The sequence below is a fragment of the Macaca mulatta genome, chromosome 6, assembly GCF_049350105.2.
Source record: "Macaca mulatta isolate MMU2019108-1 chromosome 6, T2T-MMU8v2.0, whole genome shotgun sequence".
In the NCBI taxonomy this organism is placed as follows: Eukaryota; Metazoa; Chordata; class Mammalia; order Primates; family Cercopithecidae; genus Macaca; species Macaca mulatta.
Window position 1 is genome coordinate 15,833,074 of NC_133411.1, and position 25,015 is coordinate 15,858,088.

Genomic DNA, 25,015 nt, shown 5'->3' on the forward strand with positions numbered 1-25,015 from the left:
ACCAAGCTCATCTGTTTTAGCAGCCGATATATCTTCACTTAATTTATCTTTTAGAAGTTAAGATTCCCTCAGAGGCCACCTCTGGAGCTCTGGATGATGAATCACTTCCTTTGCTGGGGTGGAGAATGCATCAGGGGGACCTTGACTATGGGGGAGGAGCTGAAGCTATTGACCTTTCTCTGCATGCTTCCATGTTCTGCATATATCACAGAGGGACTTCGCCTCTTAGCCGTTAAAATTACCGATCGAGTACTAAAAGCTAATGCTATTGATAAATTGCAAAATAACTAAGCTGTTAAAGCATCATTTGCCCTCTGGGAAGCTGCATCATTAATGCTGAAGAGAACATGGTGGCAGCCCTTTTGCAACCAGGAAAGACTCATTTTGCAGTTTGTTGCTTGTAAGATTGCAAGTAGTCAGATCTTGATTGTCAGATAGGATTTTCACGTGTTGGTTTCCTTCCCCTGAATTTTTTGCCTATTGACCCGCACTGGGGTCTCCAATAAGAGATGCTCACAGGAAGTGAAGGACGAAACCAATGACCTGTAGCCTAAGAACACAGTGTCCTCATTATAACTCACACGAGAGCTGAGATCACTAGCAACGTTCTTATAACCTAACATGGCCACAAGTAACCACAAGTTGTTTCCTTGGTCTCTGTTCTGCATCTTTCCAGAATTTTACTGTCACCTAATTATATAATTGTCTTTTTGTCCAGACCTCAGAATTGGGTGTCACAGAACATGTTGAAGGAGACCCTTGCAAATTTGCACTGTGGGTGGGGAGAACGCCAACTTCAGATAATAAAATTGTCCTTAAGGTATGTTCATTTGAAACTCGAACTGTGCTGTGTGAAATGTTTACTGTGGCCAGCCATGCATGCTTTTCCGTTGTTAAAGTATACTGGTTTTCATATTATTTTATTATTATTTGTTGGTGGTGGGGTGTGTGTGTGTGTGTTTGTTTGTGTTCTATTCAGATTGGTGACTACCTCAAAAAGAATAGTGGAATAAATTCAGTTAGGTGTTCTGGTGATGAAACAATTTGAGCTGAACTTTCACTTGACTCCTGAAAGGGCAAATGAAGCAAGGTCTTTTTAAACTTCTCCCATTCTTCTAGTCTGGGAATTCATTGACTCTATAAGAGATGCCAGAAGTCAGGGTACAGGAGGAATGAGATACTGACCAACACTCATTGCGCACTTGACGTTCTGTTTCAAAAGGAAAAAGTCACCTGGTGCATTTGTGAGGACCTGCGACAGGAAGTTGAGGCCAGCCATACCCACAGTCCTTACAGGGTCATCAGCTCTGTGGCTTAAGAGTTTGGGGACAGAGGGAAAGAGGAATGATTATTAGTGACAGGGTTTGATACTGTTACGATTTAAAATTCAAAACCACTAGGGATGCTTTAGGTTATATAGTCTTTGGAGGAGGAAAATATCTTGGAATATTTGATTTGAACTCTTTGTTTTGATTATACTAACCTCTCCTGGGAATGGTCAAGAGCTCTGAGGTTGTCTTATGTATTTCCCTCCTCTGTGTTTGAGAAAATACAGATGGAACTTTTGGAGCCATCTGGAAATGCCATCAGTGGCTTTGGGATGTTTGGGGGTTGGTGGAGCTAAGGTTTGTAGAATATTGGGAGATGAGCCAGAGTGTAATGAGACTCTGGTGTATGAACCTGCATGTCACCCCTTGTGTCTCTTGCATGCCTTTTCATCTCTTTGGAATTTTCAGTGACTGTGAGTTACTCCCCTGTACATCAACCTTCTAGATTGTGTTCTTCAGTGGAAGCCATTGTATTCATAAGATCTTTGTTCATTTGTAATAGTGGGTTGTTTTGCAGTGAATATGTGATTACCAGCCCAATGTGTTCTGGCTAGTACTGGCATAAAGCCCTGTTTGACATAAATTGCACTGATAGCTAAATTTAAATAACTGTATTTTCTTCCTAAGGCCTAACATTTTAAGGTATGCTTGAAACCTGAAAACTTGCAACTTATATAAACCGCTTATCCAGACTAGCTACAGTGGCAGATACCAAAAGGTGCTTCCAAAAAATAGTGACAGATACTTTAGCCAGATCTGGACTTTCATTTAGGATGTCACAAAATGCTCATGGTACCGTTGACAAATAAGACCTTTCTCAGGCTTTGCCAGATAAAAGTTTTCTTGGGAATTTTGGGTAATACCTTTCTGACTTCCAAGGAGAAAGTAGAGGAAATGATACTCTCATTAATTTCAGGGCTTACTGCGGGGCGTTGGTGTAGTGAGGCAGGCGATGGTGATGGTGGGAATGGTAGTGTAATGATGGTGTAGGTGGAGGTGGTGGAGACAGTGTGGTGGTGGTGGCGGTGAAGGTTTAGATGGCAGTGAGGGTGGATATGGTGGTGATACGGATTTTGGTGGTCACGGTGGTGTAGATGGCAGTGAGAGGGTAAGGGTGTAGATGAAGGTAGTGGTATAGATTTGGTGATGGGGGTACTGGTACAGATGGTGGCAGTGGTGTAGATGGTGGTGATGAGGGTATAGATGGTGGTGGCATAGACTTTGGTGGTAAGGTTGTAAATGGAGATCATCGTGTAGATTTTGGTGGTAGTGGTAGTACAGGCAGTGGTAGTGTAGATGGTGGTGAGGGTTTAGGTGTTGATGGTGACGGCATAGATGGTGGTGGCACAGATTTTGTTGGTCTAGATGGTGTGGTGAGAGTGTAGATGGAGATGATTTAGATTTTGGTGGTAGTAAGATTGGAGATGGTGGTGAGGTTACAGGTGGTGGTGGTGAGGGTGTAGGCAGTGGTGGAAGGAGAGGTATCGTGCTGCTGGTGTGCTGATGGTGGTAGAGAACATGATGGGAATGGTGGTAATGGCGATGATGATGTCCTAGTAGTTGTAAAACAGAATTTTGGTTATTTTCACTTCTCTAGTCTGGAAAGGAGAATTTTATTTTTAAGTCTTAAACAGATTGTGACTACCCAGAGTATGAAATGAACTATCCCTTCTCTTAGCCAGGTAGGACCTGTATTTAGTACTTTACCTCAATTACCTTTCTCTTACTACTTCTGAAAAATGGACATCTTTTTTCCTTGTTTAATTTCTTTAAGGTTAGGAGAATTACTCTCTGTAAGTGTAACGATCAATTCATATGAGAATTTTCTTTATTTCTCAACCATATTAACAGTTTTCCTTAGTTGTTTCCAAACTCTGCCAGATGTTCTTTTGTGGGGACTTCTCTTTAGTTAACCTTCCAAATACTTTTATCAGGCATTTAAATTCCAACTGATTTGTAGTTTTTAGAAAAGTTTCTTCTCCTGAGTCACTTACGTTGCACACCCATTCCCTGGTCCCCTTGCCTCCTTCCGCCCCCCTCCCCAGACAACATTGGTTTTCCTGCTGTCCTATGTCACTCGGGGAAGAGGGAGCAAGAGGCTGCCTTTGCCCATCATTTTTTTCCCTGTCACTACCTGTTACTAAGATTAAAGACATGTCCTCTGGTTAAAACGGTTCCTATAGAAAGAGGGTGTTTAATTTTAATTTCCTTTCCCAACATGGGCTTTGATTTTCTGTTTTCAAAAACAGGATACACAGTGAGAAATGCTGGGTACTCCCCGCTTTGTGACCTCACCTGCGATGAGTTATGACAGTTAGGGTAATTATAACTGCAGGGAATTATGCTGATATCATAGGAGGTTGATATTTTCTGTGAGGAAATTAGAAAGCTGTTAGTAAGGCCCAGAACATGTAGAAAGAAAGAAAAACAAAAATACTTCCTTTGAGGCAGAGTTTAAGAAAAAGTCTGGATCAAGTGATGCCGTACGTGCTCACTCTGCAGGTGCTTGCTGAGAATCTAGTCTGTGTCGTTCTCAGAGGACATTTCTTCAGAGTTCTAATGGAGTCGAGGTGAATCTGCCATCGAGGATTGGCAGTTGGTGAGCTTGTGACGTTGGGCACATTTCTTCTGTCCACACCTCTGTTGCTCATTTATAAGACAAGGCCGAGGGAGTCCCCCACCCACAGGGCCCTGACGGGAGTGGATGACAGCATGCGGGAAGCCCTCGGCCAGGCACAGGGGGCTGGAGGTGGCGGCAGCTGCGCCGCTGTTCCTGAGTCCTGCAGAGGAGGCCACAAGGCTATGGAGATTTGTTCAGTTTCCTGCTGGCAGTTTGCCCGCTGCTGACCAGTGCACAGTGTTTGCATCAATAGCCTCAGAGGCGTTTTGGTGGCGGTGAGGGTGGCTGTGTTGGTTTATTTGCCCAGGGCTGCTTAAAAGGTCTTGGGACTGGAGAATGATGGATTATTGCAATAGTCAGAGATCTGGAGTAATACACATGCTATAAAACAACAATGGTTCTGATGCAAACATATTTTTTAATAGTCATTTGATTTGGTAGCAGATTAAACATAGGATGTGGTTGCTTTTCTGCTGAAAAGTCATTTTGAAAAAAAATCTGGGTGTGGTTAGCGCAAGTTCTGGAAAGGGCTCTTCCATATCCTAAGCAACACTAACACCTTGTTAAGGCTTCCAGTATAGAGAACAAGCAGGACTGGATAAAGCATATCCGCGAAGTCATCCAGGAGCGGACGATCCACCTGAAGGGAGCCCTGAAGGAGCCCATTCACATCCCCAAGACCGCTCCCGCCACAAGACAGAAGGGAAGGAGGTGCGTGCCTGGGCGCCCCTGGAGGTTTGTGAATGTGGGAGGGAGGGGCGAGGCGGTGTTAGCTCACCCTGCTTCAAAAATCATTTCTCTCAAACATTTTGAGGAATGTGTTTTGAAAACTGCCATTTGTGGATAACATCGTTCTTAGTAATGAAACCGCTTTGTCAAAGATAAGAGCTCCTGTTGGCTTAGAGTAAACGAAGGGCTGTAATATGCAAACCCCTCATTGTTTTGCCTTTCTCACCCCAAGCACCATACAGGGCGCATGTCTAAGCCATGCACATGGCCTTGGATAAGTTATAAAGCATCGAGATGTTGTTGTTTTCTCATTTTTAAAATGGCAACAATCATATCAACTATATTTTATGATGATGGGAATCCAACAGGGTGATATATTTTAAACACTCAGCACAGGGCCCAGCAGAAAGCCTGTGCTTGGGGCAAGGTGCCTTAACCATTGTCCACATCCTGGCAGCAGCAGACACTCGTGAAGGCTGATATGCACCTCATTAAACAAACCAGTTGCTTCTCCAGTGACTGGCAGCTAGCTCAGCAGCGTCAGGAACTAAAAGTTTCTTTGCACCGCCAGGGATGGAGAGGATCTGGACAGCCAAGGAGACGGCAGCAGCCAGCCCGATACGATTTCCATCGCCTCGCGGACGTCTCAGAACACACTGGACAGCGATAAGGTGAGTTGTCGCCGGCACTTTGCGTATGGAGGGGAATGTGGCCGGTCTCTGGCTGAAGCAGCCCCCTCCTTTCTGTTACTCACCGTTTGTCATCAACATTTTCAAGCAGCTGATACGTGCCAGGAGTGGTGCCAGGATCCTCTGGTGGGGCAGAGACTTGGGGGATTGGGGTGAGAAGACTTGAACCCTGAGGATTCAGGAGAAATCATTCAACTCTTTCCATCCTACCCTTTGCCAGTGCCAAGGGTGTTACGGGACATTCGAGGGCAGCACACTTAGGCTTTTTAATCTTACTCCTAAGCAGAAGAACCTATCGTTTAAAATAAAATCCTACACAGAGCGCCAGCGTATGTTTTAATTTGGGATTTTAAGCTGGACAGCACCCCTCCAGCGACTAGGAGAGACACAAGATGAAAATAAGGAGTGTTGCCTACAGGTTCTGGGGGTCACACGGCACCCCCAAGGACAGGGAGCATGCGGGGACAGAGGAGTCCTTGGGCCAGGCTCCTTATTGGGTCCAGAACGTTATCCACACAGGTTTGGCACAGGGCATGTCAATCAGTGGGCTTAGAGCAAGCAGGCATGAGTTTTAGGAGGTCATTGTGTGACTAGGAAGTTGTCACTCTGGCATATCTGCACAGTCCATATGAGGTGCGAGTGTCGGCAGGGCCAGTTAAGCAGGTTTTATGTGGCTGACCCTTAGAGGAGTGATCACCAGAAGGAAGTTCTGTGAAGCAGAGATCGGGACCGACCACAATAAGGGCCTGGGAGGACATGCTCCTGGTATGAGAAAGTCCAACTTCTCTGGGTTCAGAGTGATGTCAAGGCAACGTAAAATAATAAGAACTCACAGCAGTGTAGAAGCAGAGCTGCTCTGATGGAAGTGGGGGCTGTGGCCCTGGGATGCCCTCTCAGAACCATAGGGTGCAGCAGAACATAGAAGACCTGCCCTGGAATTGGCAACAGTGATGACCACTGTGAGCTAGATCTGATTTTTATCAAAAAAGTTTGTATAGGTTTATCTTCTTCAAAAGCAGTCTGGAGCATCTCATGATTTTGTCTGATATAATCCAAAAAACCCACAAAGTAAATTGCTAGTAGAATTTGGATTCCTAGGTTTACGTGATGGACAAAAGACAAAATGTTCTCTGTCAGAGCCAATGGGGAACACTGATCTTAGTGAAGTCGTCTGTTCCTGCCAAGATGAGTGTGTTCTGTTATATTCCTAGAATGCTGGACTGAATTCTTTTTTAAAATATTGACAGTAAATAGGGTGTTTGTTTATCAGCCCAGAATTACTGAGCTTCTCATTCTCCGATGCAAGTCGGACCTCATTTCATGAGACCTTTGTCCCCATCATGAGACCCGCGAGTCTGTTCTCTACACATCATTTCCGCAGCCCACTCGTTGTTAGGAAAGACCAATGCCCTGACCTCACTGTCCTTGGGAATTGCTTCAGATGGAGGACAGAGTCCAGTATTTGGAAGGTTATTTCGTGGCACATCTTTTAGTCCCAGACTGGCCTTTTCTCACTTGGTTTTGCAGAAGGATTCACGATACTTAATGTTCTAGTTTCTAGGACAGGAGTAAGTAGATTTAAAATATTACTCTGCTGCAGTGATTTCATTTTCAATATCCTAGTTTAAGTGATTAGTTTTTTTCTCATTATACTTTTTGGGGTCACTAAATAATAGATCCTAGGACTTAGAGTGGTTAGAATGACAAGACCAGAGAATAAAAAGAATTTATCATTTTATTTTGTTCAAGGCCCTATGTATTGGCATTCAGCAAATATTTCTTGGCATGTAGTAAAAAGAAGTAAGATAAATGACATGTTCAGGCATCTGGTACCTAATAGCATTTCTCCCCGAGACCCCACCTATGGCCATTGAGGTTAAAGAAATAAAGTTTGAGCTTGGAAACACTTTGTTAGAGTAATATTGATCATTTTTTAAATTTTATTTTACTTTTTAATAAAGTAATCAAGGGGATTGTCTGGTGAATTTACATGAGGCTGCCACCTGAAGGGAAAGTCGAATCATAGTTGCTCAAGTGTGCGGGAAAGGGGCCTGCATTCAGGGTGTTTCCAGACCGTTTGAGATCACCATCAAGCCCCACATCCCGTTCTTATAAGACAAACTCCTAGAGGTCTGCTCTGGATTTACCCTAGACATGAGTTCAAAAGTTTATTCTTTTTAAAAAAAGTAAATTTTTTGAATGAAATTGCTAAAGAACTAAGTGGAAAAGTTAGCTTTGGAAGATTCCTTTTTTGGAAGTTGGTCTAAGAAGCAAGGCTAACTTGTTTGCTCGGGTAGTTTACAGATAAATGGGTGCCTGGGAGTCTGGAAATGACCCCCCTATCCAGGAAGGGGCTCTGGAGTCTCCAGTTCATTATTCCAGATAGAGTTACTGGTGCCACGACTCATCTCCTGTGTGTGGAGAATTCCTTGGCTGGTACCCACATCCTCTGAGCCCCAGCACAGCCCTGGCCCCTAAAGCGCATGGCTGATTAGGATTCCCCAGCAGCTTGAACAGAACTAAGTCTCTATCGTGGAGTTAGGAGTAGTGAAATTAGCATGACTTCACATCTGTTATAGCATAATAGGGAGGGCTTATGTGAACTGGGAATACAGCAAATTATATTTGTATCCAACGAGAGAGGAAGAATAAATCACTACCAGAGAAGTATAGGTTTGCCAAAAACAACAACAACAACAAAAAAAAAACCCACAAAAGCATAATTTTACCCTAGCAGTCCACTAGGGTATGAAAATGTTAAGAAAACTCCCTATGAGTTACTCTTATCTGTGAAGATATTTTACCAGTTTCTCTTGACCTCATCTGATGTGTTGTCCCTAAACTTCACTCCTGAGCTCAGAAATCCCTGAAGGGTCTCTCCTGCCAGTTCCACCGTCACCTCCCTGGCCCTGCTCCTGGGAGGCTCTTTCTTACCGAGGACCACAGCCTGCCATGCAGCGACGCTCTCCCTGGTATTCTCATGGTGGTTAACCGTCTTGAAGGAATGACACTCCAGACTCAGTTTCTTAGACAGGCCTGGAGAATTTTCTTAATGCTACTTGCTGAGAGCATCGGTCCTTAGTAGGCTCTAAAGAACAGAAAGGATGAAATGTCGTCTCATGAGAACAGAACCACAGGGGATGCCTCTCCGTTCTGGAGACCTGCATTCGGGATTAAACGGTGTAGGAGACTTGCCGATAAGTCAGAATTTGGAATTTGGAGAGGACATACCCATACAGCCTTACCAAAAAGAAGGTGCCCTTTTGCTCCCCATGTGTGCCTGCGTTTGTGGGTGCTCTGCTTTTGTGAGGTTTTCTCTTGGCCATCTCCCTCCTTATGCCTCTCCAGTAGAACAGTTGAGGGTCAGTAGATGACTCAAAAATACATTTTGAAAATCAGGGACTCCATCCTTTCCCTAGCCAGTTTGCAAAATGCCCTGTCCCTCTGAACTGGACTTAACCAGCAACCCCATCTCCGGTGACAGTAATTTTCTTGAGTCTCAAAGGTCTTTCTGCCCTATGTAGTTTAAGTTTAAGCAGCCTCTGATAGCGCAGGCAGATGGATCTGGCAAGGGAAGTCACTTAACGACATTCTGCCTGTTTGACTTAATTTATGATGTCTGTTATTAGTTAGTTGTTATCATAAAATTTGATTTCATTTCAGAAACTGGGTGGGGGGATGTTTTTGACTCGGCCTCTTGGAGAATTCTGAAGGCAAAAGTTATCTGCCAGGGCTGTTAGTAATTCTCAGATGAGGCACACAAGGTTTAGGGAGAGTCTGAAGGGGGGCCCTAGAGACGCCCTCTTTCCAGGGAGTACTGTCAGCAGAGCGGGGTTAGCCGGGCCACGGCCATGAGCCACAGACCCCAGCAGCACGTTTCCTACTTTGAAAACATCAGTTTTAAAATATGCCTTCTCTTTGTTCCAGAAGTGAGTTTAGTACTGATTCTTGCTGATCTCCATGGTACTTTTAGCCTGATACAATGATCTTATGAAAATATAATTTGGATTCCAAAGAAATCAAGCGCTTTCCAGATTCTTATCTCATCTGTTCTGAGTGCATCTCCCTGCGGTAGGGAGGAGAGCGCTGAGCCAGGCCCGGGGCACTGTAGAGATCCAGGCCCTCTGCAAGGCCTCCCAGCAGCAGAGGGCCACAGCCAGACACGGAACATGCATTTAATCATCTGTCATTTTCCAGGCCTTGTTATTTCATGCAAGAGCTGAACTTGGAGCTCAGTATTTCTACTAAAGATGCATCTTTAAAAAATGTTTTCCCTGTCTTTCCCTTATTAGTCTGTGATCTATAATCATTTAACTAAAATCCATATTACAAAGGAAATAGAAAACATGGGACTCGAGCTGTGTTGTAGAGCAAAGCATCTTGAGGCCAACATGGAGAAATGGCTGAGCTGAGCTGAGGTATCCTGTGGAAAAGCCGGCCCGAGCCAGCAGGGCCCAGGTGTGAGCTGTCTTTCGAATCTAAAGCCGTATGGTTCTTATTTCTAATGAGTGAGAAATTCCATTGAGACTGATAACTTCGTGTGGAACCCGCTTCCCAAGCTTATAACCATGAGTATATGGATTCACGTATTTAAAAACATAACTGGTTTCAGTCACACTTTTTTTTTTTTTTTTTTTTAAATTCCTGAGGCAGGGTCTCACTCTGTCGCCCAGGCTGAAGTGCAGTGGTGTGATCAGCGTCACTGTAGTCTTGAACTCCTGGGCTCAAGTGATCCTTGCCTGGCCCCCCAGGTAGCTAGGACTATAAGTGTACACTACTATGTCTGGCTAGTTTTGTTTTATTTTTGTAGAGACAGGGTTGCACTGTGTTTCCCAGGCTGTTCTCAAACTCCTGACCTCAAGCAATTCTCCTGCCTCAGCCTCTCAAAACACTGGGATTATAGTTGTGAGCCCCACTGTATCCAGCCAGTTTCAGTTATTCTTGATGAAGCCTTAGCACTATGTTGGAGACGTGAGGTTCTATGTATTATTTTTTCTTTTCTTTCTTTTTTTGAGATGGAGTCTCACTCTGTCTCCCAGGCTGGAGTACAGTGGCACGACCTTTGCCCACTGCAACCTCCACCTCCCAGGTTCAAGTGATTCTCCTGCCTCAGCCTCCCGAGTAGCTGAGATTACAGGCACGTACCACCACACCAGCTAATTTTTGTATTTTCGGTAGAGACGGGGTTTTGCCATGTTGGCCAGGCTGATCTCGAACTCCTAACCCCAGGTGATCCACCCGCCTCGGCCTCCCAAAGTGCTGGGATTACAGGCATGAGCCACCGTGCCCAGCTGAGGTTCTGTGTCTTTTAAAATTTAGAAAAGCAGTCAGCTCTTTCTGTCAAGTGACGTTCTGCACTCCAGGAACTTGGTTGGACTTACATAAATTGCAGCGACAAGGTAGTATGTAAAGTAGCTAATGCCAATACATTTTGAAATATGGCCTAATTCAGCGTCTTGAGTAAGGGTATATATCTATCTACCTAATGATGCTTGCATTCAGCCTCCTGAGGTTGTCTTGCAATCCCGCGTTCTGCCTCTATTCCCCGCATGGAAGGCGTAGGGCGGCGCGGCCAGGCACAAAGGTGCCCCACACCTTCCCTTCTGACTGGAGCTGCTCAGAGAGGAGGCTCTCTGCCTCCTGGCCAGCCCAGGGCTCCGAGTTTCCCAGGACCTCAGGTAAGTTTGCCCCATGTAAGCATGAAATTGAGTCATTTAATTCAGAAGCCTTTTCCACAGGATAGTGCTGGTTTTAACATCCTTTATAAAGAGCACTCCCAGCCGCAATTGACCTTCCTCTGCTCAGAGTGTACATGGCAGTGGCATAGCGTGTACAGCACACCTAAGAGCAGGCGATCAAAAGCGAGGATGTACCTACCAGCAAACCTCTGGCCGCTGCCTTAGCAGCTGGTGGTCTTAGGCAAGTCACCTCACCTCTCTGAGCCTCAGTTTCCTCATCTGTAAATGAAGATAATAGTACTGCTCACGTATAATGTATTTAGATCAGTGTCTCCCATGTTCTAAGCATTGAATAAATATTCAGTTTCTGCGTCTCCATTATACAGATGGCTTCCTCCTGCCTCACTCGGGCTGTTGGCCGGCATTGCTGCTGTTGCAGGTTACTGTCAATTTCAGCCTCCCCTTCTTTCATCTGCACACTCGTGGGGCTACAGTGGCTCTAGCTGTTGATTGTATTGTACTCGTTAGGAACTGGAAGCTGTCCTAAGAATGAAATGCTGTACTTCAGTGCCTGGCCTGATGAATTGTGGTGGCTCAACCGCAAAATCCTGTGTGTGGAATGGGCAGTCACTGCGGAAGCAGGAGAGTCTTGCGTAAAGCGCCTTTCCAGCTGTTCATCATTCATCCTAGCTGCACGCGTATACGGTGACCTCATACGCAAAGGGTGGGTTCGTGTATTCTCAGATATGTATTGGTCACCCACTGTGTGCCATCCCCATGATAGGTGTTCAGCGCACAAGAATGAATGAAGGAGACAGAGCCCCACTCCCCTGGTGAGCTCTGAGTGATAGATTCGGTGTGACATCTGCTTCCTTCTTTTACTCATCTTTGTTTTCTGGTTTTCTAAGTGATGTGGCTTTTTGTAGTAGTTTTTAGATGAGTTTTTTAAGTTCTCACATAAAACCACAAACTGAATGTCGTCTTTGATCATTTCAGTTACCTAATCAGAAAAGCAAAATTCCCCCGGCAGAAGTAGAAAGCCTCAGTTCTAAGAAAAGACAGATTTTGTTTAAAGTTTGGTTCGAAATGTTACAAGTTAAGTGTTTGTAAAATAGTAGAGCACTGAAAAATGCTTTTTAATGTGAATTTTACACAACATGATCAAAGTTACAGTTGGAGACAGTGATAAAGTTATGATTCAGACTCAAAGCAGGTGTTTATTCTGGTTGCTCTCCTGGCGAGGGCCCAGTCAGCTGGTTAACATTAGCTGGTTGAGGTCAGCTAGTTAATGTTAGATCTCAGATCACTGTCCCTCCATGAAAGACAAAAAGAGGTGTTTCAAATTAAGTTTCCTGAGTAAAAATTGCTTTGGTCACTCAGGAAATACAGCCAACAGGTTTCTTGGGTTAAATTGTCCTAAGAAGCTTCTTGCTTCCCAGAGCCTAGGGGAGTACACTGAGGCAGGTGTTTTTCAACTGTTCGCTTCTTCCCCACGCTCGTTCCCTTCCCCACTTCATAGCCAAAAAGCGTTTACCTGGCACGCCTCGGGGCCGCCTGTAGGGCCTGCACAGCACCTCTGGCATTTCTTACTGGGATATGCTAAAAGCAGGAATACAACATTGGTCCAGGTGAGCTTCTGTGAACCCTTGAAGCCTAATGCATGGGAGCTGTCCTGTCTCTGATTTGCCTAACCTTTTTAGTTGTATCTTCTAAATGCAGCCTTTTTTCATCTATTTCATTCCAATGCATGTATGTAACATAACACACTCGAGTCTTCCAAGATCAATTTTCACATCAGAAAAGCAGTGTGTGAGCAGGTGAGTAGACAGTGGAGGGACTGGCATCCTCAAACACTGTCCTCACTCATTCTTTTGCAGGTACAGTGTTGAGTATGGTAAGCTGCTGGTTTTGAAAATGTTTTTTCTCACGGATTTTTGTTGTTGTTGTTTATTTTAATTGTGGTTAAAAAAATGCAATATAAAGTTTACCATCTTAACCATTTTTAGGTCCTCACAGGTTTCTTTCTGTGCCCCTAGTGTATCAGAGCCTATCACAATCGTCCTCCTCTTTTAAACTCTTAAGTAGCAGGTTTTAGTGAACGCTTCTTGGAATTTGGCCTTATGTAAAGCGGCTTTGGCGTTGGCGTGAGCACGGAGGGCCTGTTGTTCACGTTAGAACGGCTGCTGATCAGCCCCGGTCTCTGTGAGGTTGCCCTGTGGAGAAGCTTGGGTGGGTGAGAGCCTGGGGCATAATAGCATTTATTAGGGAAATTGTTCTGGCTGCCTATAGTTGCCCTTTTTTGGTAACCATTGCTAGTAATAGCACTGTACTCTCCAATTCCCTCTAACCAAGTAATCGTTTTTTGGCCTACTCCGTGTGAAACCTTCACAGAACCGCAAGACCCTTTTGTGAGGTGTCTGAATGACTGAACTCTAGTGGGCTGTAGGATGTGATGGTTCACGGGAGTTAATACACTTTGTTCTTTAGAGGAAAATGGCTTTTATTAGGCTACATTCCCCTTTTGCTTTTGAATTGCTCTCAGAAAATTGGTCAGAACCCACCTGCAATTGATCTTTACCACATTAGACTCTTGCTCTTGAAGTGGAATTGTTTGCAGCGAAGACTGCGTCACCCACCACACAGTCCTAGAGAGCCCCTCTTCCTCAGGCAGAGCTTGCCCCAGAACTCATCGTGGAGCGTGGTGATTCAAACCAGGTGTCGCCGCTGTCTATCGAGAGCCGTATGTTCCTGAGCCATACAGGCCTTGTCGTAGTGTCCAGGGCGGGGGTGTTCTGAGGGGCAAAGGAAGACGTGGCAGCTCGCAGTGTGAAAAGTCCCCGGCCACGGCTCTTGTTAGTTACAGCCATTAACTGCGTTCGTGCAGGACGATGATATGACATGGTTTCTTTGGAAAACATGAAAAGTAGAGTTCTGTTCTGTGTGGTAATTGTTGAAGGTTCACATGCTTGCAACCAGAGATGAGTATTTCATTCTCTCGGGTGAAACACAGTAAGTTGTTTATTTTCAGTCATTCTGGAAAGAATTCAGGAAAGGAACCAATTTGATTTTGCTAGTTGTCCGTATGTCTGGGCCTAAAGAGGGACATGGTGTAGTCTTTGGAGGAAGCACATCAGTAGTGGGTCCCTGGCCCCTGGTCCAGTTAAGGCTGTTTTGTTGTCATGCTTGTTAGTCACCACATTCATTTTTTTAATAGTGAAAAGCTGGAAGGTTTTTAAAAAAATCTGTCTTCTGATATGAATCTCACAAGTGTTAATGTGAGTCATGGAAAGTGAGATTTTCACAAATTGCAATCCTAAATTCAATGCATGTGGTGGGAGCCCATGATAGAAACGCACTAACTATATAGAAGCAACAAAGATACTGTGAGAACTCGCACAGAATAAAGTTAGAAAGAGAAGGAAATTTTTAAACTAGATAAATAAAATGGTAACTCTTTCAACGGGGGGTAGAAATTCTCTGAAAGCCAAGACCTCCGTCAGACGTAACCTACAAGATAGTGGCTGAATGTTTTCTAGTTTGGAGTTTAATTTTTCTTAAAAAGCAGTGACGATTTGCATTGCTTCCTCAAAGTAGTTATTACAAGTCTTTTGTACACAAAAAAGTTTTTTTTTTTTTTAAATTAGCAAACCTGGTTTCAAAGATGTTTTGTAGCAAGAAGTTAAAAATACTGAAATGTGAGCATTGAGGCACATCCACAGGACAGCTCTTCTCTGGACTGGAAAACACCCATTTAATCCTCCCCGTAGTGGTGTGGGTCCTCTCTTTTTGGGTAAAGCCACTTGATTTACTGGGAGATAGGAAGATTTTTAAAATAATTGTAGTGCCGTTTGAAATACTATTCTGTTGTTGGATTTTCTTAACAAGTTCTCAAAAGCCTTTAAAAAGGAATTTTAACTCTGTATATGATTCTTTGGCAGAACATGCTTGATTTTTATTTCTTATGTCCGGTCAAGTACACAGATGTTTCCAATAGTTTTTGATTGCTCTTTAAGGGCCTAAGAAATCAGTGCCAGAAATAAAGTCTAGCTTAATCCTCCTTCCTGGGCAGCCCCTCTCTCCCCTTCCCACCCTTCCCCCACCCGCAGCGCATGGCTTTGAGCCGTCTGGAAAATTAATAGGACTCTGGAGAATGAGGCAGCCAGAGGGCAGGTGATGAGACAGTGCACTTCCCAGCGTCTGGGAGTGGGGGCTGCTGGAAGAATGTCAGGGAAGCCCAGTGGGTTTCTGCTGGGAGCTTCTCACATGCACTCAGTGAAGCAGCAGGTGGCATCACTGGGGAGCTCTAGCCAGACCCAGAGGCCTGGGAAGGGCGGGTCCAGGGGACCATGGCAGTCTGGACCCTCCTTCGGGGCCTGCAGACCGGTCCTGTGTTCCTGGAACAGGAAGCACCCCAGCTGTAAGTCACAGGACTAACCACTCCATGAGTGTGGTTCTGCAAGGAAAGTTCTTTTCCAGGCTGGGCCTCTACCTTTGAGCTTTTAACATTAGCATCTTTGATTGTTCAGAGACCTGTAACATTTAGCATGGGTTTTCCACGGAGAAGCTTGTAAGATTGAGAAGGGGTTTTATGAAAACTTTCCTTGTGGCCTCGCAAAGCTGATTCACTTTGTCGATACTGTGCTTCATGATGGGAGAGTTCGGTTTTGTTTTGATCTTTGTGGTTGTCTAGTGGACATGTGTTTCTTATTCTGAATATCTGAACTTTCTCTTAAAAGATAGCCTCCTACAACAGGAGGGTAATCAACAGCACAGAGCATGGCAGAGGCTCCCAGAGGTCCTCAGCACAAGGGGGCGGCCCCAGAACACAGCGCGAGTGTGAGCCATCCGAGGATGCAGACTCCTGGGTCTCTGGGTGTGGGCTTGTGCCTAGTAGAATGTTTCCCAGCAGGAGGCTGGGCCATTCCCTCCTCGCCTTCTCTCACTCCCACAGCCGGCCCCATAGCCCGCAGCACACTCTTGTGTGCCTTTGGTTTGTCTGGGCTACTGCCCTTTAGCAGGAGGCAACGGAGGAGAGCTGAGCGGCTGCAGGCTAAGCGCAGGCAGAGTGAGCTCCTGAAGCCAGTGAGGAAAATCCAGGCTTCATTTCGGGTTTTCAGATGCAGTGCCTTCATTTTTAGAGCTATGTGTCTTTTCTGTTTCATTTCACAAATATTTGAATGCTGGCTGGATGCAGAGCACGGTGCGAGGCAGGCTGAGGAGGAGTCCCACTCCTAACCGCTTCTCTAAGCCACATGCCTACCACCACCATTGGCACTGGGGGACTCAGGGTGACTGTGCCCAGCCCCATCTCCGCCCTCCTAGTCCAGAAATGGAAAGTTCACAGAAGAGTGGGGTGAACCTGCTTCTGGTGATGAGGGCAGACATACACATGTGTAACTCCAGGCACGGCTCACTTCAGAATTGAGGTGCCATGGAGGACAGGCACGAGAGGGACCTCTCAGAGCCAGTGGGGAGCTTAGAATAGAGGGGACGTGGGGGCTTTCAGCAAAAGGGATGGTATGGGGCACTTACAGGCAGGACCCCTCAGGAGGAAGAAGGAGGTGCTTCTGGCCGCTGGGGGGACTTTTGCATCCTATGCTAAGGCCTTTGTGTGTGAGGGTTTTGCATAAGAGGATGATGTGTTTTTAGAAGGTCTCCTGCCAGCAGTGTTTAGATGGCTTGGAAGGAGAACCTGGAGTCCGTCAGGGAGGCCGCTTAGGAGCCCCTGTGGGATCCAGTGAAGTGATTGGTATGGGAGTGCGGAGAAAGGAAGTGATCGGAGAGCTGCCCAACGTCTGCTCCACAGCATTTGGAGGGAGGAGAGTGGGGTTTGTTTAGCTTGAGTGACTTGATGGTGATACTGTTACCCAAAAGGCAACACCAGAAGAAAAAGAGAGTTGGGAGTGGGAGGGCATCATGAGTCATGTCCTAGACTCTGCACTGGGGGGACAGGGAAGCATCCAGTTGCTCAGCAGGGACCGGAAGCCGTCCGCGGTTGGGACGCGAGCGCGGGAGGAGTCAGCTTGAGGGTGTGGTTGAAGAGCCCATGCAGGGGGACAGTGGAGAAACAGCAGAGAGAACCTGGGACAGTGCAGAGACCAGGAGCTGCTCTCAGGATTCTTATGTAGAAAAAAAACGAAAAGATTCTTAGGTAGGAGGGATGTTAATGAGCACATGAGCCCTGTCCCCACGGAGTTTACAGTCTAAGGGAACACACACCAGGGCTCAGGCCATCTGAAGCAGACAGTCATGAAAAGACCATGCACTTGTTTTACCGGCGGAGGCCATGGGGTGTGTGTCGTTAGAGAGTTTATGGATGAGCTTCTAAGGCCCAGAAGAGTTTCAGCAGGCATAGGTGGGAGTGAGCGTGGTAAAAGGAGAGAAGGAGGGAAAGGAACGTCAGGCTGGAGGAACCGAAGGCCAGAAAATCCAGGACCTCTGGGAAACGAGCCAATGTCTGCAGAGCCTGTGGTGGCTGCTGCATGTTGAGGCCTGGAGTAGGGGAGCCTAGAAGGAATCTGAGGGCAGACCACAGGGCCTCGGGAGTCACACCAAGGGGGGCCCTGGACAAGCAGGAGGGGGCGCTGGAAGGATTCTGAAGACAGGCAGGCATGCTTTGCTTCGGTTTCAGGGTCGTAGCACATTGCCTGTTCAGTCCCCTTCTTGTGGCTGCGTCCTTCCTGACCCAAGGGATGCTTAAAGAGCCTGCATACTCCAAAGCATGGGACACCCAACACTGGGTCGGAACAGAAATTTGGAGCAGAACTTTATCTCATTTTATCACCATATTTCATGATAATCCCCCAAATAGCCTTCAAACAGAGTTTCTTTCAGTTTGCCGTAAGTTAAAAGATGAGTGTATATATAATACCACTTTGTGAGGAAGGAAATAGAATGTCTAAGGTTCAAGAAATTTGGAAGCTCTTATGAAAAATCGTATTTTCATCTGGGGAGCACAGTGATCACACAGCCTCGGAGCACTCAGCCCACTCCGGGGCAGGGGAGGCTCTCCACCCACCTCACGGAGTTCCCAGCTGTGCCTGAAGGCACCATGGCTCACACTGGCTGACCTGTGCTCTCTTCCTCTGCTCCCCTCAGCTCTCCGGTGGCTGTGAGCTGACAGTGGTGATCCACGACTTCACCGCTTGCAACAGCAACGAGCTGACCATCCGACGGGGCCAGACCGTGGAAGTTCTGGAGCGGCCGCACGACAAGCCTGACTGGTGTCTGGTGCGGACCACTGACCGCTCCCCAGCGGCCGAAGGCCTGGTCCCCTGTGGCTCACTGTGCATCGCCCACTCCAGAAGTAGCATGGAAATGGAGGGCATCTTCAACCACAAAGGTAGGAGTCAGGGCATGGGTGGCAGACGCCTACTGGAAGTGGCCCTGAAGCCTTCTGTCTCTGCGCCTCTGCTCCTGTCAGTGTTCATGAGCTTCCTTGTCAGCTGTGCCTTCAGCACATGGTCACTGACTCTCTGGGCATTTCCAGTCCACCAGCACCTGAAGAGGAAATGAGGATTTCACCCATGATTCAGAAATAATGAGTGATCTCCTCACTTCCAGGGTGGTGTAGTGAGATACGACATCAGTTTAGAGAAGAACACTGATTTCGGAACATTCCAGTTGCTTCCTTCCTTTATCATCTGTACCTTCTTCTGTGTGTCATGACACCTCTTGGAGGCCATCCCCTGGCTCCAGAGGGTGAGTCATTCCAGGGAGCTAATGAAGCTGCAAGAGAAAACAGCTACTAATCAGCTCCCCTGATTAATTATAGGCCAAGCCGTGTTCCGGATTTCTCAGGGCCTAAATGTGAGTTTACTGTTACCTCGGTAAGAAACAGGAAGAATTAGGCTGTTGTTTCTCCAGAAATCTGAAGAGAAAGGCAGAGGATTTTCAGACTTTGGCCAAAAGCCAAAGGTGTCCACTTCCACGTCTGCTGATGCTGCCCATGCATGTGGAACAGCGGTGGGCTTCGCCGCGTGGAGGCTTTGCGTTTAGCGATCTGGGCCATGCTGGCTTTTAGCCTGTTGCCAGAGTGTTTCTAAAGTTGCCTCAGTATAAGTCCTTGAATTTGAGTTGAAAATAAAGCACAACTTTTCCTGAAATCAGTCTGTTCTGCAGAGGAGCCCTGGTGAACTTAAGCCTGCCTCAAATAACACTTGTTCTGAAGGATTTCTTCTGCACGTGCCTCTCCTGTGGTGTGTTCCTTACTTCCTGGTGTTCGCAGTTGCAGGCTAGCCAAGGCGAAAGAACTAAGCATTCATCACACTTGGCTTTGTCCGGAAAACTTCTGGTGGAGGTTGGGTTTTTGAATGTTGCTATGTTGTACCATTTTGCTTTTCCTCTATGGTACTCTCTGACATTCTTGTACCTGGAAAGTCACTCTCTGCCCCCCACAAACCCTCTAATGCCTTATGTTTACCAAGAAGGTGCTTCTTAATGAGCAAGACCTGCTGGGAACTTACGCCAGCCAGTGGTTAGGGGCTCAGAACTGTATCCATTTGTTTTCTTATTTCCCTTTTTTATTTATTTATGTATTTATTTATTTATTTCCTGTAATGCAAGGAAACTCATAAGATGGTTTGTTCCCAGCCAGGCATGGTGACTCACGCCTGTAATCCCAGCACTTTGGGAAGCTGAGGCGGGTGGATTACTTGAGGTCAAAAGTTCAGACCAGCCTGACCGACACGGTGAAACCCTGTCTCTATTAAAAATACAAAAAATTAGCCAGGCGTGGTGGCAGACACCTGTAATCCCAGCTACTCGGGAGGCTGAGGCAGGAGAATCGCTTGGACCCAGGAGGCAGAGGTTGCAGGAAGCAGAGATCGTGCCATTGCACTCCAGCCTGGGCAACAGAGCAAGACTCCATCTCAAAAAAAAAAAAAAAAAAAAGAATGTTTGTTCCCTTGCAGTGTTAGGAACTGCACAGCAACAGACAGCAGATGTGGGTCAGAAGTAACATGGAAATGGAGGGCGTCTTCAACCACAACGGTAGGAAGCAGTAGGGCATGGGTGAGGTCCTGACCATGTCCACGTCCAGGAAACTAGGCAGCTTGACCAGAATCTTAGGAGACAGAGGCCATCATCAAAAAGTCAGGCAATAAGGGATGAGAATTTAGACGTGGAGTCCAACAAAAGACATAGGAACTGCAGGAGCAGAAGGCCTCTGCCCCCTGGGAAGCAGAGACCCAGGCTTGCCTCTGCGCAGCCCCACAGTCCTCCCCCTTCTTCTGCCCTGTGTGTGCAGAGGGGTGCTGTCCCCATGACCGGAAAGACATTGGCATGTGCCAACGTGTCCATGCCAGCCATCCACATGCTTTTGCCCATCCACTCTCTCCTTTTGAGCCTCTTTTCAGTATAAGAGCTGTTCAGACTTGAAGGATATGCAGCAAGTGAGTTAAACATGGCTCCTCTCTGCAAACCATGGCGTGCGTCATTCTGGCAGCTGGGTGAGACCCCCCCCCGGTATCAGATGTTCAGGCTGCCTTGCCTCACCCTCGCTTCAGAACTCAAGGACAGTGTGGAACTGGCTTTACAGATTTGCCTCTTGTCACTTGCTATTAAAGTTAGTTTCCTACATGTCTCTGACTTTTACTGCTCTGGCCTTCTAGGCAGGAGGAAAGAGCACCTTCATTCAATTCTAGTTTCTCTACATTTTCTCAGCCTTAGTGCCTCAGTAATTTTTTCATAACACCCTGATCCAACTTTTACATTTTTTTTTTTTTTTTTTTTTTTTGAGACGGAGTCTGGCTCTGTCACCCAGGCTGGAGTGCAGTGGCGCGATCTCGGCTCACTGCAAGCTCCGCCTCCCGGGTTTACGCCATTCTCCTGCCTCAGCCTCCCGAGTAGCTGGGACTACAGGCGCCCACCACCTCACCCGGCTAGTTTTTTGTATTTTTTAGTAGAGACGGGGTTTCACCGTGTTAGCCAGGATGGTCTCGATCTCCTGACCTCGTGATCCGCCCGTCTTGGCCTCCCAAAGTGAACTTTTACATTTTTACCTCGAATGTAAAAAACATGCCTTTTAAGGTCAAATGACTATCTATTTGCTTGAGAATAGTAAGCTAATGAGTCTGATTACTCAGATCAGCCAACAAGGGTCCGGGACTCATGATGAGCAGTGCTCAGGTTCACGTGGTGGTTTTGAAGCTGGGCTAGACTTGGAAGTCTGTCGGACACTGAGAATTCATGGAATTTATGAAGACCAGATTTCTTTTATCAGCTATGTATCCTTAAAATGATTTGGGAGAGGATAAAAATACAGCTCATTTTAAATGAACAAGAAATTTAATTACACAATTTGTTTTTCAAGGAGATAATTTTGTGTCTGAAACAGGACTCTGCTGTGAACATCATTCCATTGAGAAATGCTATCTTGTGGCCAGGTGTGGTGGCACACACCTGTCATCACAGCTACTCAAGAGGCTGAGGTGGGAGGATCACTTGAGGCCAGCATTTCAAAACCAGCCTGGGTATCATAGCGAGACCCCGTCTCTTTAAAAAATGCCTTCTGTTTTGTGAACAAAGCTTGCTTTGCAAGCTCGCATGTCCCGGCATCCTTTGGGCCAGCCAGCCTTCGTGTCTGATGGCTCCTTCTGCTCTTGCTCTGGCCGTCCTTCCTCCATCTCAGCATCTTGGTCATGAATTAAACAGATGCTAGGCATAGCAGGATTGAATAAGGGTTCAGCAAACCCTTGTGTGCTCCAGCAGTCTTATTTCTGTTGGTCGTTTATGCTGTCTGCCGTTACCTCAGAGGCTCTGGGGCTGGGGCCCAGGTCTGGAGCTTGTGTCTGTGCCTCCAGCAAGTCTCCAGTGCATTCCGGGCTGAGGCCCACTCACCTCCCTTCACTCTCTTCCACTCAAGCATGTAGCATATGTAGCATGTGGGCTCACTGTTGAAATTGGTGTCATGTCACCATTGTTGATGACTCAGTAAATCCAAGCTCTCTTCCCTTTGCATTGTCTCAACTTGTAAAACGTGTCACTCTTACCTATTTATTACAGTCTTGGTCACAGGAAGTAAACAGAGGTATCAAGAATGTGTATATTTCCAACGAGACCAGGTCAAAACATCCTCTTTGCCCTACGCTGCCCTGCTTTTTTCACCTTTTCCCTTTCTTCCCAACCAAGAGTCACCCTGCACAATGGTCCCTGGGGATTTAGCTCCAGCGTGATCGGCAGGAAAAATAGCCAGGAAAGAGCAGAATAGTCTTGTCGCGAACCTGGGCAAACGAGCATCTCTCGCTCTCTGTCGGATGCCTTTCTGGAGTGCCCAGCATGAGTCTTTTGGACCGATAGTGTTTTGAGGGTGGGACCGGAGTTCGTACCCTGGCCTGGGGAGGGCCTTCCGTCACACTTGTCACTCGAGACGTCTGGAAAACCACCCCGTGGCCTGTGTCCTGCACTGCCGCTGCCCAGAGCCCTTGCCATGCGAAGTTGAATCTGGAAGGCCCCTCTCAGCCTCCATGGAATTGGTTTTTTTGCTAAAATAAGGCTTTAAGCAGGAGTTTGAGGCTACAGTGAGCTATGATCAAATCACCGCACTCCAGCCTGGACAACAGAGTGAGACCTCATCTCTAAGAAGTACATAAATAAAATGAAGTGGGCTTTAAGAAGAGACTTTTGTTGGCAAGGGAGGAGTGAGTGGTGAGCTTGCAGGCGCGGGCTTCCCGTCAGGAGGCCTGAGACAGGGCGGGTGCAGGTGGCCTCCCAGGGCCTTGCCAGCTCTGACATTCTGAGTTCAGATTTCTTAGAAGGCTTTATAAGCAAAGGCCGATTCAAAACTACCGTTTCCTTACACCAACCCATAACGTGATGACAGGTGGCCTTTTTGTTCGTGCTTTCAATATATCTAGAAGAAAACACCCACTTATAAAAATTAGCCTTTACCACTCTAAAAGTCATTCACAATTTTAAAGTTTTTTTCTCCTTTGGATAGAGAAAAAGTATGGTTCAGTACCTGCATTTTATTTCGAAGAAGTTCAGAGTGTGAGTCATCTGCAGTGAATGAGAAAATTAAGGGGAAAAAAACCATGAGAAATAAAACCTTTTGCTTGTGGGTGACTTGAGCCTCTAAACCCAGGGGCTTTAACTCAGGATGCTACATTTTACTATGGTAAAATCTGTGCCAAAAACAGTCCCCCATAGTTTACCACAACTCCAGTGGGCACTAGCAGAATCAGCTCTCAGGCTTGACCAGACCGGCTGCAAGTAGTGAAGAGAAGACGCAGGGACTGTCTTTCATAAGTGTAGTGATACATGATTGCTATTAATAAAATGGGGCATTTTCTCTAACTCAAGTTAAAAATGAGAAAGAGACGTATTTTCATTCTAAACTATCCGAAATGTTGACTTTTCTTTGGGTCCACCCTGCTTTTCTCCAAGCTCTCCTTGCTTCTCTCCACGCTCCCTCCCAAGGGTTTTCTTGTCCACTTGAATAGTTTACTTCTCCACTTGACTGTCTTAGCAACTTTTTCAAATCTAAAGTATTCAGATTCCCTCTCCCACCATCTCCCCACTTGTTCACCCAAGAACATGGCCAACACACATGAGGGTCTCTCCACTGCCCACCACATTTTTTAGAAACTGGTAAATTCCACATAACAAAATGTATTGTCTTAACCATTCTTAAATCTACAGATCAGTGGCATTAAGTACCTTCACACTGTTGTGCAGCCGTCATTACCATTCACCTCTAGAACTCTTTATGCACCTTACAGAACTGAACCTCTGTGCCCATTGAACAAAACCCTCCACTCTCTCCTCCCAGCCCCTGGCACTGCCCCTTTCCTTTCTGTCTCCATGAGTTTGACTGTTGTAGGTGCCTCATGTGAGTAGAAGTCATGTAGTCTTGTCCTTTTGGGACTGGTTTATTTCTTGTAGAAGATTCCATGTTCTGACCTGTGTCAGAACTTCCTTTCATTTTAAGGCTGAATAGCATCCCCTCATATGCAGATGCCACATTGAGTTCAACATTCATCTGCTGATGGGCACTCGGGTTGCTTCTGCCTTTTGACTCTTGTGAATAACGCTGCTATGAACATGGGTGTACAAGTAATCTCGTCAAGCCCCTCCTTTCAGCCCTTCTGGGTGTATACCCAGAAATGCAACTGATGGATCATATGGTCCTGTTGTCTGAATGTTTGCGTCCTTCCAAAATCCATGTGTTGAAATCTAACCCCCAGTGTGATGGTATTAAGAGGTGGGCTGTTGAGTGGCAATTAGGTCATGAGGGCAGAGCCCTTGAGAATGGGATTACTACCCTTACAAAAGAGGCCCAAGGAGCCCTTTTGTCCTTCCACCATGTGAGGGCACAGAAGGCACCATCTTTGAGGAGCAGGCCCTCTTCAAATACTAACTCTGCCAGTGCCTGGATCTTGGACTTCCCAGCCTCAAAAACTGTCAGCAATAAATTTCTGTGTTTTTTAAGTTATCCAGTTTAAGGTATTTTATTATAGCAGCAGGAATGGACTAAGACATATGGTAATTCTATTTTTAATTTTTTGAGGCTGCCCACTCAATTTTGTTAACTTTATCTCAATAATATATTTCAAATATGTTCTCTTTTCATTTCCACCATTACTCTTACCACCTGATCGCCCAACCTCACTTCTTGCCCTTTTTCGTTTTACCTAAAACATAAATGTTACCATACTCTCTTGCTTAAATTTCTTCGGTGACTTTCTATTGGTCAGAGAATAAAATCCAGCTTCCTCACATGTCCAACAAGACCTTTTGTCTCATACATGCACATGTACACACAAACACACACATGCACACACATGCACCCCTATACACCTTCCCCTCTTGGAGCTGTGCGTCAGGTAACAAAGGGGCTTTTTTTCCCACTCACTCACCCCTACCTAACAGTCCCCATCTCATCTCATCAAATGCAAATACAAAATCCTCATGAAAAGAAATAAATGTATTCAGTGAGTCCATGGAGGGGAGGAGAGAGCAGAATAAATCTTG

General features: G+C 46.1%; 1 protein-coding gene across 5 annotated transcripts in view; it reads left to right on the forward strand.

The window, feature by feature from the left end:
- TRIO (trio Rho guanine nucleotide exchange factor) overlaps positions 1-25,015 on the forward strand; it is a 366,542-nt gene that overhangs the window by 258,355 nt on the left and 83,172 nt on the right. For all 5 annotated transcript variants that reach the window (XM_015139750.3, XM_015139749.3, XM_078004622.1 and 2 more), the window contains exons 31-34: positions 719-820; positions 4,517-4,659; positions 5,249-5,348; positions 18,143-18,386. In XM_015139750.3, coding sequence (XP_014995236.3) covers positions 719-820; positions 4,517-4,659; positions 5,249-5,348; positions 18,143-18,386 — 589 coding nt within the window. The remainder of the gene's footprint in view (positions 1-718; positions 821-4,516; positions 4,660-5,248; positions 5,349-18,142; positions 18,387-25,015) is intronic.